Below are 13955 nucleotides of genomic sequence, written 5' to 3'. Positions count from 1 at the left end.
TAGTCTTCACATTTTCATCAGTCTGTGTGAACAATCTACAAGTAAATTTCTCACGTGTTTCATAGTCTCTAGAAATCCTCATAGGTACTAAAAGAATCTTGGTATGCAGTACTCTATTTTAGTTTGGTCCTTGGTAAGCTCTCAAGTTGCTCTATGCTGGTCAAAAGTAGCCACCCAGTCCTGAGTTTTTGCATGATAAATATTGGGCTTGAATGCTTACATAATACCAGATGAACTACTCCTGCCTGACATGGGATAACTTGACAGTTTTCTCTTTTTATTGGATCTCAGAATACATCATTTTCCACTCAACTTCGTCCCTCCTTCATTTCTGTGTCCTCATCAAACTTCTGTCTTCTTATTTCATCAACCACCAAGACACCAACTTGGTTGTCAGTTCACACTCCTTGTGCAACTCTCAGGGTGAAATTCCTGTGATTATACTCGAGGTCCCCTATATGACAGCAAAGTAGACTGAAAAGTCTTCCTCTAACAGGACCCTGACTTGAGTGCCAACTGGAGTGACTCCTTTACCACTCTGTTATTCTGTTCCAACTGACCTTTTGCCTCTGGAAGGCAGACGGCTACTCTTGTGTGCTTGAAGCCCCTTGAAGCTGGGAACTGCTGCATCTTGTCCAAAGTAAATTGTATAGCACCTCAGGAATAGATTCCTGGAAGAATATGTTTCCCGGGAAAATTATGACAACTTCCGTAGTCACATTACCCACCTTACGGATCTCCAGCCATTTTGAAAAATTATGAGGCACCCTTTCCCGGGCAGCAGAAGTATTCTCTCACCTTTGTTTTGGTACTTGGCATTCCACAATGCCCTTTGTGTGCCAAAGCCACAATCTTGCCACATAAAACAACTGGTGGTACAATCTTGGCTGTTCTTTCAAAATATTCCATTTGAACAGCTGTTCATCCCCGATCTTGGAGTATGCAAAACAGTCTCCTTGTAGCATTTTCTCCGTTGGCTATGTGTCACTAAAACATCCTTCACCGAAGATATGTCCCCATCCTTTCTCATCACTTCTTCCCACTCCTCCTCCGGTACTACTCCCCCTTGTGTCCCAAGACTTTCCTCCACTTCTTTAAAGGTTGCAATAACTTCACACTCCTCTCCACCATCCCTCCTCAATTCATCATGCACCTGCAAATACAACCTGGATAACTCATCCGCCTGAACATTCAATTTCTTTAGCACATATTCCATGGCATAGACTAATGATACACCTGAGCTTTAGATGCAAATCCAGCCACCCTCGGAGCCCACCTAGTACCAACAGATTTACCAATGTTTTGTGATACTTTTTAGGTCTCGCCTACGCAGCGCGCATGCTGTTGTTGTTGCACCAAGGATATTGTGCAGCATAATTTAATACTTATAAGGTCCCAAAAGCGAGACCTATTGGCTATGCCAATGCTTGTTATGCTTGTAGGCACTGTAGGTGACATTGGTTGCAAAGCCCATATGCAGAATTCCATTTCATGTGTATGTTTTGTGTCTTTGTTCAGGTGGGGTGGTACAATGCAATCCTACAGCCTGGCTTCCATCTACAGTATCATGAGGACACATTGGCCTTCGTTGTGCTTAGTACTCCGTCCATGTTTGAGAAAGCATTTAAGCCTTTCATAAGTCAGCAGCTGCTGCAGCATGTGAGGGACCCAGTTGATGAGTGTGTCTCCTATTATATCTCCGCCTTGAAGAAGGTAAGTTTGTGAAGGCCTCGCTCATACTTGGACAAGTGAAGCTTGTTTTTGCCTCTTATGTCCCACTGTCCTCTCTTCTTGAGCACATAGCCATGAAATCTTACAGCCATTGCAGTTTATGGCTACTAGGGTTCTCTAATCACCCCATTCTCGTGTCAGTCAGATTGGTTTGCTGCTTGGGAAAGATAGGTTGGAAATGAGTACTTGGTGTGCTCAAGCATAAGCCAGGTCTGGTGGGTAGTTTTTGGTTTTGTATCTGTGCATCTGACTTTAGCCTTTTTCCCAGATAAGTACACTGTGAGTGTAAACATTGAAATGGGAAGAGATTCCTGTAACCTTGTTAAACATGTTGCTGTTGCTTCCCTGCTGTTAATTAAAAATATCCATCAAATTAGACACTATTGAATGCCCTACTTTATCCTCACCAGAGGTCTAAACTCCTCTCTCGTCCATCAGATCACTTTTTATTTTGTTGCGCTCAGAAGCTTTTTATTGAACATTTTCAATATCAACAGGTAGACATGTCATGAACATTATTGGCTCGCCTTGTATCACAAAAAGCCAATTGCACATATTTACCATTCAGTAGACAGCCACATTTCATCTTCACATAGTATTAGAGTAGTACACAATTAATAAGCCGGTGCAGCTAAGTGCCATCCAGTGCAGTCCATGCTGCACACGTAAAGCACATGGATCAACAGATAAACCATCAAATATAACAGTTCTTGGTCCAAGCTGCATAGATATGGTCAAGTATAAGGTGAACTTCTATTATGGGGCACAAACTAAGGGAAAGGTGGTAGCGAGGGAGGGGAAGAAAGGTTAGAAGCCCGATACCGTAGCTGAAGTCGGGGTAATCACAGAGTTGTACTGCCCGCAATCTTGAGGGATGAAAGCAGGTATGTTCCAGGAATGTACCAATGGGCACCAAAGACGCTGAAATTTGCCCTCCGTACGTATGAGTTATGAGAGAGTTGTTACATTGTTAACACATGCAGAGGCAGGTGAACCACCGGGCACTAGTGTAGTGTAGTTTGTATATTCCCAATAGGCTCTGCGCATTGGAATAATATATACTGTAGTTTAGACATAGTCCTGAGGTCTACTAGGTCTCTACCGAATATATTAAACTTAATAGTGAATCCCAGCTAGCTCAGAGGTCACTATAAACTTCTCTAATTCACAAGAAGAGATTAGTTTCTGACAACCGCATAAACATGACAACTTTGTTTCCCCAGGATAAGAAACATATCTTTAGAGTCGCGGAAACAATAGATAACTATTTTACTCAGTCAATCGTGCTGCTTCGTTTCACCAGAGATGCAGAGAAATAGAGAGACAGCGTTTTCAATAAAAAGTATTTGCTGAACAGTCTTCTTTCTCAAGCATTGGAAATGAACTGCTACAATCCTAATACTGGTTATAAAGTACAATGCATATAATACAAACAGTATTATAAAGTAGTACTGTAAAAGCATGATATGGTTTCTAAGCCATAAATTGCATAAAACGTATAAAATACATACAGTAATAAATAATGACTAAAAGTACTCAACTGGTGCTTTTAAAATATGCCTACCCCGGTGTACCTAACCTAAGTCTAGTACGAGGGAAGAAGTAAGTGAGGAGTAGCCTAAGTTTATGAGTTCTCTGCCAGGAATCTATTCCAAGAATTCTCTAAGAGGTCTAATCAGCTCCGTACCTTGGTTTTAGAATGAAGGAGGTCTTGTATCTCTTTCTCAGTACTCGATTTCCCAGATACCCGCAAGGGTAAGCCGGAAACACTGGAGCTGGATTTCTCGGCAAGAGAAAAGACAGCGTCTCTCTCAGTGCGTCAGCTGGAGGATCGGCTTCCTTCGGGACTTGCTGCTGCAGGGCGTCGGGCAAGTAGATAGTCGATCTGCTCCAAACCACCGTGTGTTTGACTGGGCAAACCGGCATATTTATACTTTGAAGGTGCCGAGTTTGACGCATGTTTGGACTTAATATCGTCACTCAAAGACTAAATTCTTGGAAAACGCCAGGAGTTCTTGAAGAACTTAATATTCAAGCAGGGGGAAGTTCCTAGCTGCTGAAGGCGGGTTTTTCCAAGAAATCGTTGTTAATTCTCGGAACCTAGTGGAAGTAGCCATGCCGTATTTGGGCTGTATGGCGTAGACCAAATAGGGTAGGGATTTCTATGCCTATATAAAGATATGATAAAGTATACCTATATAAGGGCACTAGCAGCCTGTCCCGACGTTGTCCGGGTATGAATTGCTGCCGGCCACTTGTATATTGTTTTGTAGGATTTCGTTTTGATAGCATTTCTTATCTGTGACAGGCCTGTGAAACGCTCCGATTCACAGTGCACTGCTGATGCACTTAAGAGTGCGTGTTCAATAGTGTGTGAACTCGAGTTTCCCTACTTTATTTTTCCTTGCAATATTATATAGCGCGAACTCGACAACATGGCATGAGCACAATTTACATTACAGAAGAACACATTAATTTGTGGTAGGCACGGGGAGACAAAGCAATTTGCCTGGAATCACAGGATGTTGACCTGATGCCGAGATTCGAACGTAGCTCCCCAGCTCTAAAGTTCGCAATTCTAGATTTTGTGGCGGGAGGTGTGTCTAAAAGTGTATGTCGGTGCTGGCCATCAATGAGAGAGACCTGTGCATTTTTCAAATCAGTGGTGAAAAAATATGAGTATGTTGCTGGAGATGTGGGCCGCCGTGCCACCAATGTACTTACCGGGGGAGGGTAAACACCCATTATTCCGCAACGTTCTTTCCGCAGACCATCACTCCGCATACTTTCATTATGAAAGTACCATGACTCCGCAATGCCATTGTAACGCATGGCATTACATTTGATATGTTTTTACCACGCATACATTTACAACGAAATTCGTTGTAAATGCATGAATGGTAAAATCATGTTTTTTTTAATCTATCAATACTAATATAATAAAGAGAGAGCCCAAACCTTTGAGGCGGGTAATCTCAGGAACCACAGCACCAATCACAACACTCAATACAGCATTGGAAAGGGCAGTTACAGCAGAAGGACATAGGCTACGCAGACGCCCACCATATACATTTAAAAGGTAAAAGAACTGTGCCAGCAAAGTAGTCCCTTGTGGGCGTGTCTGCGTTGTGCTGTGGGCGTGTGCTGGGGGCGTGACAAACACTGGGGGCGTGTGGTACGTTACGCTCTTCGGGCTGGAGTGTTCCCATGAGGCACAGGGTCAAGGCTTATTTGCATATGGCCATGTCTGAATTGGGTGGTGTGGAGTGCAAAAAAACGATGGATTTAGGCCCAAATCTCTGTACTGGGGCAAATGTATGATATTGTTCTGCATTCTGTCCATCAACTGTTGTTAGGTCTCGCGACCTATCAATGCGCATGCGCATTGAGCGGAGCGAGAATTCAAGTGCTCAAAATCCTCGTGAAACCAAGGGCTTTTAGGTGCGGTTTTCTTTGAGTTCACGTGAATCATGTGACCAAACAAGCACGCGCATCAGCCTCCCTCCCTCCCTCCTAATTGCATTTTGTTCACGGCCGCAACCACATCAAAGGGCTTCTCCCAGCATGTGCTCTGCGGCTTCTCCTCCCCTAATTATTCATGGCTGGCCGGCCGTACTTTCAGTTTCCAGGCCGCTCTTGTTTTTTATTGAAAGCTTTTTGCCTATCTCGCTGTCTATCCTCGATCACTCCGCTGCTCTCTAGCTATGCTTGTTATTTATTCCTTTTCGTGTCCGTCTGTTCTCCATGTTACTCTCGGCTTCGGCTGCCTCTCTGCTGCCCTCTTCTGTGGCTCACCCCCTTATCTATTCTCCTCTGTGCCTCTTTCTCATGTGTGCTTCTCGTTCTGCCCCATCTCTCCCCCACTGTATCTGTCACTCCTGTCTGTCTATCCTCGATTACTCCGCTGCTCTCTAGCTATGCTTGTTATTTATTCCTTTTCGTGTCCGTCTGTTCTCCATGTTACTCTCGGCTTCGGCTGCCTCTCTGCTGCCCTCTTCTGTGGCTGTCTATCCTCGATAACTCCGCTGCTCTCTAGCTATGCTTGTTATTTATTCCTTTTCGTGTCCGTCTGTTCTCCATGTTACTCTCGGCTTCGGCTGCCTCTCTGCTGCCCTCTTCTGTGGCTCACCCCTTATCTATTCTCCTCTGTGCCTCTTTCTCATGTGTGCTTCTCGTTCTGCCCCATCTCTCACCCACTGTATCTGTCACTCCTGTCTGTCTATCCTCGGCCCCTGTGTCTCCTCTCCACTGCTGTCCCCCCCTATAGTTTCTCTTCTCTCCGTGCAGCCGCTCCTCTGTGCCTGTCTCTCTTCTGTGCCTGTCTGACTCTCATTTGTGCCTGCCTGTCTGTCTCTCCTCAGTTCTGCTCCTCACACTGTTACCCTGCATGCTTCGAGTGCAGCACTCAGCACGCCGCTCGCTTCCTCAATCCCTTCGACAGAGTTTACCAGAAAGGTGCTGAGGAGAGGGTGTCTCAAGAACTTGTACGACATCAGCGTTCTCTCTATTTCTCACACTTCCATCTTCTTGCCTTTCCAACTTTCCCTCCCTTTTCACCTCTCCTTCTTTTCTTCTTCCTTTTTCCCCCTCCATCTGTTTCTTTATTTTTCTGTTTATTTAATTCTTTTTTGTTTCCTACTCCTATTTCTTTGGCTTGTGTTTCTTTCTCTTCGTCCCCTATTTCTTTCTTCCTTCTTCTCTATTTCTTCCTATCACATCTATCTACCTTCTTCCGTTCCCTCCGTTCCCTTCTTTTGTGTAGCACACTTTTACAATGTATTTTTTCCTTGTTTTGTGCCAGGGCTCTCTTTGTGTAGGGGTCGCCCTCAATAAGCAGCATTCCACCCATTTGATTAAAGTGAGGTGCACTATGAGTGAAGTTTTAAAGAGGAGAGGGAGGTGGCTACTTAGAACTCGCTAGATTGTGTACAAACGCAACAGAGCAAAGAGACTGAAAGATTCAAACCTGGATGTGGTGCCACGCAGCTTGGGAGTGGATAGTTAACAAGATTAACAAGCATTGGCATAGCCAATAGGTCAAGCATTTGGGACCTTATAAGTGTTTAGCCATGCAACAGTTGATGTTGTTGCACCAAGGATATTCTGCTGCATAACTAAATACTTATAGGGTCCAAAAAGCGAGACCTATTGGCTATATTTATACAGGCACGCGCTTTTGGGCCATAAACTTTCACGGCCATCTGTTCCCCAGCTCCAGCACCTCCCCTCTCTCTCCCCGCGCACAGCCTTACTTGCATTTCTCCTCCCCCTCCCCAGCCAGCTTTCCCCAGGCCATGTTCCCTCCCACCTTTCCTCCTCTCTCCCTGCTGGCATCCCCCCTCCCTTCTCGCCCAGTCCTTCTTGTTTGAGTCTGTCTTGCCCTTTGCCCTCTTCCTTCCTCCTCCATTTGTCCTGGTGCCTCCATTTCTCACCCCGCTTGGCTGCACCTCTTGACACCTCCCGGCTCCTGCTCATATCTCTGCTGTAACGCATTAGACCCACGATGGGTATTCGCCGATTCATCGCTTTCTTGCCTCTTAGACTTCCAGTTCCAGCGCTTAAAAGCCTCTTTTCCCCCCAACACCGTCTTGTCAGGCCTCCATCGCGTTCTTTCTATTGTCACTGTTATGACTCCATGGCGTGTTTCCACATAGGTGTCCTTTCAGTCAGAATCTCTGCCTCCAGTTTTTCCCCATCCTCAGAGTCTATTTTACGTTTTTGTCTTTTTGCCGATCTCAATTCATCCCCCGTAGCCCGTCTCCAACCATCTGTTTACCTCCATTCCTCTTCCTGTAGTCCCTTCACTTCCATCTGCCGTGGCTCCCCCTCGTCTCTTTTCACATCGTTTGCTCTCCCTTGTGCTTTTCTATCTTGTTCTTTGTCCACTTCCATCCCACCCCCGGTCATCTAAACCCAATTCTTCAGTTATGTTTAATCCCCTTCTATCTCGCCGAAATTTCCCATGTCTTCACCTTTACTCGCATTCCATTCACGTCAGACTAAATTCTCCCCTCATGCTGATCTAGAACTCCTATCTCCACCTTCTAGGTTTCAGTTCTATCACCACCCTCGTTCACTGACTAATATCTCTCCCAGGAGTTGAGTTCCTTGAAGTAAGTGGGCGGTCATGTGGGCGCTATCTGCCAGCACCAAATGTGCACACCAGGGGCCGTGGATGCTAAAACACCACGGTGAAATGAAGTCCCCACAGTACCCTCGTGAGCCTTCTGCCTCCTCCCGCGTGCACAATCTGACCTGCCGGTGACTCACGCGCCACACACTCCCTGAACCTCGGCCGGTCACACTCTGAGCCGAGACGCGTGCCTTTATTCACTCATTCCCCCCGAGCTGCGCTGTCTTCACAGCCGGGTGATTGATGATGTAAGGACTTCCCCAAGGAGAATGCCTTTGGGTGCACCAACCGATCACCACAGCCTCTGGGGGTGTCTAGTTACACTGGGCTGTACACGCCGCTCAGCTGCCTCATTGTATTGGTGACCCTTCTTTAGTTCAAGGCCTCTGTTTGGTGCATGAACGAAGCAGGCACTAATATTTCTTTAGGTGTTTTTTAAAGCACCTTTTGTAGATTTATACAGTTTAAGTGCCAGGTCGTTCATAACAATACATCTTGGCTTTGGGGATAGATGCTCCACTGTGGAGGTGCACGTGTGTTTTTTTACATCTAAACCAGCGTACGGTATACATTTCTCAGCAATCCCCATACAGACAAGCATTTGCAATGCAATAGGTCTCACATTCACGAGAGTTTGAGCTATTACAATTGCAAATAACAATGCCTTTTATTTTTGTTTTCATTTTAAAAACATAAAGGGCTTTGTCATTTACAAAACCTATAGCTCCAACTTTCCTACTGCGAGACCTATTGGCAACGCCAGTGCTTGTTTTGTATTTGTTACCCCGAGTGGGATGGGTATGCTCAGACGTGAGTCCCATGCTCTCCAAACCACAGTAGTCAAGCTATGCTGGCTGAAGACGGCTTATAGCCAGAAACCTGTCCTAGGATGCTTGATTCCCGTTCAGGAAAGACATGGCTTGGCAATTCGGGCTGGACTGTTCCCATGGGGCACAGGGTCAAGGCTGATTTGCATATGGCCATGCCTGAACTGGGGTGGTGTGGAATGCAAACAAACGATGGATTTAGGCCCAGATCTCTGTACTGGGGTGAATGTATGACATTGTTCTGCGTTCTGTCAATCAACTATTGATTTTGCATTTGTCACCCCAAGTTGTATGGGTATGCTCAGACGTGAATCCAATGCTCTCCACACCACTGGAGTCAAGCTATCCTGGATGAAGAAACTGGTCCTAGGATGCTTGATTTCGGTCCAGGAAAGACATTACTTGGCAGTTCGGACTGGACTGTTCCCATGAGGCACAGGGTCAAGGCTGATTTGCATATGGCCATGTCTGAACTGGGGTGATGTGGAGTACAAAAAAACGATGGATTTAGGCCCAGATCTCTGTACTGGGGTGAATGTATGACATTGTTCTGCATTCTGTCAATCAACTGTTGTTTTTACGTTCCGCACTTCATGCCATGTCTCATATCGAGTGCTGGGGGAGTGGGCGTGTGCGGGGCGCAGGATTACGGGGAAAAAAAGCAAGCGTTGTGCCAAATATTTCATTGTTTATACTTCCCGGGTTCTGTACATTCCAGCTCCGGGTGTCCACCCTGCTACCTTTAAATACCCCTGCACCCCATAATCATAACCCACCCTTACTCCTTAAAATACCCCAACACCCTAAAACACTAACCCATCTTAACCCTATGAATATACCCTGTACACCAAAATCCAAACCTATCCCTAAACCCTAAAAATAGCCCTGTACCCCAAAACCCAAACCTAGCCCTGAACCCTATAGATACTCCTGTACCTCATAACCCAAACCTATCCCTGAACCCTAAAAATACCCCTGTACCCCAAAACCCAAACATAGCCCTGAACCCTAAAAATACCACTGTACCCCAAAACCCAACCTACCCCATAACCCTAAAAATACCCCTGTACCCCAAAACCCAAACCTACCCCTGAACCCTAAAATACCCATGTACCCCAAAACCCAAACCTAGCCCTTGAACCCTAAAAATACCCCTGTAACCCAAAACCCAAACCTAGCCCGAACCCTTAAAATACCCCTGTACCCCAAAATCCAAACCTAGCCTGAACCCTTAAAATACCCCTGTATCCCAAAATCCAAACCTACCCCTGAACCCTCAAAATACCCCTATACCCCAAAACCCAAACCTAGCCCTGAACCCTATAGATACTCCTGTACCTCAAAACCCAAACCTATCCCTGAACCCTAAAAATACCCCTGTATCCCAAAACCCAAACATAGCCCTGAACCCTAAAAATACCACTGTACCCCAAAACCCAACCTACCCCATAACCCTAAAAATACCACTGTACCCCAAAACCCAACCTACCTCATAACCCTAAAAATACCCCTGTACCCCAAAACCCAAACCTACCCCTGAACCCTAAAATACCCATGTACCCCAAAACCCAAACCTAGCCCTTGAACTCTAAAAATACCCCTGTAACCCAAAAACCAAACCTAGCCCGAACCCTTAAAATACCCCTGTACCCCAAAATCCAAACCTACCCCTGAACCCTCAAAATACCCCTATACCCCAAAACCCAAACCTAGCCCTGAACACTAAAAATACCCCTGTACCCCAAAACCCATACCAATCCCTAAACCCTAAAACTACCCCTGTACCCCATAACCCAAAACTATATCTGAACCCTTAAAATACCCAAACACCCCAAAACATATACCTCAGTACCCCAAAACATATACCCCTTTACCCATACTTACCTTATCCAAACATTAAAAAAAACATGCTTTTACCATTCATGCATTTACAACGAATTTCGTATAAAATGTTATGCCTTGCGTTATAATGGCATTGCGGAGTCATGGTACTTTCGTAATGAAAATATGCGGAGTGATGGTATGCGAAAAGAATGATGCGGAATAATGGGTGTTTACCCTCCCCGGGTAAGTACATTGGTGTCACGGCGGCCCACATCTCCAGCAACATACTCATATTTTTTCACCACCCATTTGAAAAATGCACAGGTCTCTCTCATTGATGGCCAGCACCGACATACACTTTTAGACACACCTCCCGCCACAAGTTCTAGAATTGCGAACTTTAGAATTGGGGAGCTTCGTTCGAATCTCGGTATCAGCTCAACATCCTGTGATTCGAGGCAAATTGCTTTGTCTCCCCGTGCCTACCACAAATGAATGTGTTCTTCTGTAATGTAAATTGTGCTCTTGCCATGTTGTCAAGTTCGCGCTATATAATATTGCAAGGAAAAATAAAGTAGGGAAACTCGAGTTCACACACTACTGAACGCGCCCTCTTAAGTGCATCAGCAGTGCACTGTGAATCGGAGCGTTTCACAGGCCTGTCACAGATAACAAATGCTATCTAAACGAAATCCTACTAAAACAATATATTACTGGCCGTCAGCAATTCATACCGGGACAACGTCGGGACGGGTTGCTAGTGTTTGGATAAGGTAAGTATGGGTATAGGGGTATATGTTTTGGGGTACTGAGGTATATGTTTTGGGGTGTTTGTGTATTTTAAGGGTTCAGATATAGTTTTGGGTTATGGGGTACAGGGGTAGTTTTAGCGTTTAGGGATAGGTATGGGTTTTGGGGTACAGGCGTATTTTTAGGGTTCAGGGCTAGGTTTGGGTTTTGGGGTATAGGGGTATTTTAAGGGTTCAGGGCTAGGTTTGGGTTTTGGGGTACAGGGGTATTTTTAGGGTTCAGGGCTAGGTTTGGGTTTTGGGGTACAGGGGTATTTTTAGGGTTCAGGGGTAGTTTTAAGTTTTGGGGTACAGGGGTATTTTAAGGGTTCAGGGGTAGGTTTGGGTTGTGGGGTACAGGGGTATTTTTATGGTTCAGGGCTAGGTTTTGGTTTTGGGGTACATGGGTATTTTAGGGTTCAGGGGTAGGTTTGGGTTTTGGGGTACAGGGTTATTTTTATGGTTCAGGGCTAGGTTTGGGTTTTGGGGTGCAGGGGTATTTTTAGTGTTCAGGGGTAGGTTTGGGTTTTGGGGTACAGGGGTATTTTAAGGGTTCAGGGCTAGGTTTGGGTTTTGGGTTACAGGGTATATTTATAGGGTTAAGATGGGTTAGTCTTTAAGGGTGTTGGGGTATTTTAAGGAGTAAGGGTGGGTTTTGATTATGGGGTGCAGGGGTATTTAAAGGGGGCAGGGTGGACACCCGGAGCTGGAATGTACAGAACCTGGGAAGAAAAAACAATGAAATAATTGACACAACGTGCGGAATGTAAAAACAACAGTTGATGGACAGAATGCAGAACAATGTCATACATTCACCCCAATACAGAGATCTAGGCCTAAATCCATCATATTTTTGCACTCCACACCACCTCAGCCTTGACCCTGTGCTTCATGGGAACATTCCAGGTCAAACTGCCAAGCCATGTCTTTCCTGGACTGGAATCAAGCATCCTAGGACCGATTTCTGGCTATCAGCTGTATTCAGCCAGGATAGCTGGACTCCAGTGGTGTGGAGAGCATGGGACTCACGTCTGAGCATACCCATACCACTCGGGGTGACAAATGCAAAAACAACAGTTGATGGACAGAATGCAGAACAATGTCATAAAATCACCCCAGTACAGATATCTGGGCCTAAATCCATCGTTTTTTTGCACTCCACACCACCCCAGTTCAGACATAGCCATATGCAAATCAGCCTTGACCCTGTGCCTCATGGGAACAGTCCAGCCCGAAGGGCGGAACATACCACACGCCCCCAGCATTTGTCACGCCCCCTCCAGCACAAGCCCACTGCACAACGCAGACACGCCCACAAGGGACTACTTTGCTGGCACGGTTCTTTTACTTTTTAAATGTATATGGTGGGCGTCTGCATAGCCTATGTCCTTCTGCTGCAACTGCCCTTTCCAACGCTGTATTGGGTGTTGTGATCGGTGCTGTGGTACCTGAGATTACCCGCCTCAAAGGTTTGGGCTTTCTCTGTATTATATTAGTACTAGCAGCCCGTCCCGACGTTGTCCGGGTATGAATTGCTGCCGGCCAGTAGTATATTGTTTTGTAGGATTTCGTTTTGATAGCATTTCTTAACTGTGACCGGCCTGTGAAACGCTCCGATTCACAGTGGACTGCTGATGCACTTAAGAGTGCGCATTCAGTAGTGTGTGAACTCCAGTTTCCCTACTTTATTTTTCCTTGCAATATTATATAGCGCGAACTCGACAACATGGCATGAGCACAATTTACATTACAGAAGAACACATTCATTTGTGGTAGGCACGGGGAGACAAAGCAATTTGCCTGGAATCACAGGATGTTGACCTCTAAAGTTCGCAATTCTAGAACTTGTGGCGGGAGGTGTGTCTAAAAGTGTATTTCGGTGCTGGCCATCAATGAGAGAGACCTGTGCATTTTTCAAATCGGTGGTGAAAAAATATGAGTATGTTGCTGGAGATGTGGGCCGCCGTGCCACCAATGTACTTACCGGGGTAGGGTAAACACCCATTATTCCGCAACTTTCTTTCCGCAGATCATCACTCCGCATACTTTCATTATGAAAGTACCATGACTCCGCAATGCCATTATAACGCATGGCATTACATTTTTTATGCTTTTACCACGCATACATTTACAATGAATTTCGTTGTAAATGCATGAATGGTAAAAGCATGTTTTTTTTAAAATGTTTGGATAAGGCAAGTATGGGTATAGGGGTATATGTTTTGGGGTACTGGGGTATATGTTTTGGGGTGTTTGGGTATTTTAATGGTTCAGATATAGTTTTGGGTTATGGGGTACAGGGGTATTTTAGGGTTCAGGGGTAGGTTTGGGTTTTGGGGTACAGGGGTATTTTTAGGGTTCAGGGGTATGTTTGGGTTTTGAGGTATAGGGTATTTATAGGGTTCAGGGCTAGGTTTTGGTTTTGGGGTACAGGGGTATTTTTAGGGTTAAGATGGGTTAGTGTTTAAGGGTGTTGGGGTATTTTATAGAGTAAGGGTGGGTTATGATTATGGGGTGCAGGGGTATTTAAAGTAGGGGTGGGCGGAATTGGCGCGAACTTGTTACAATAAATACGCAATATTTCGTTCTGTCAGATTTCCAATTATTAAAACAGAAACCTCATATATTCAAGGTAAAATAACAAGTATTTCT

General features: G+C 45.3%; 1 protein-coding gene across 1 annotated transcript in view; it reads left to right on the top strand.

Moving 5' to 3' along the window:
• Positions 1 to 13955, top strand: part of MMACHC (metabolism of cobalamin associated C) — a 54379-nt gene that overhangs the window by 24052 nt on the left and 16372 nt on the right. The window contains exon 2 of the mRNA XM_086952278.1: positions 1519 to 1713. Coding sequence (XP_086808404.1) covers positions 1519 to 1713 — 195 coding nt within the window. The remainder of the gene's footprint in view (positions 1 to 1518; positions 1714 to 13955) is intronic.

This window comes from Lissotriton vulgaris, chromosome 1_1 (assembly GCF_964263255.1).
Source record: "Lissotriton vulgaris chromosome 1_1, aLisVul1.2, whole genome shotgun sequence".
NCBI lineage: Eukaryota > Metazoa > Chordata > Amphibia > Caudata > Salamandridae > Lissotriton > Lissotriton vulgaris.
The sequence above is the reverse complement of the archived record's forward strand: the minus strand, read 5'-3'. Positions and strand labels throughout refer to the sequence as shown.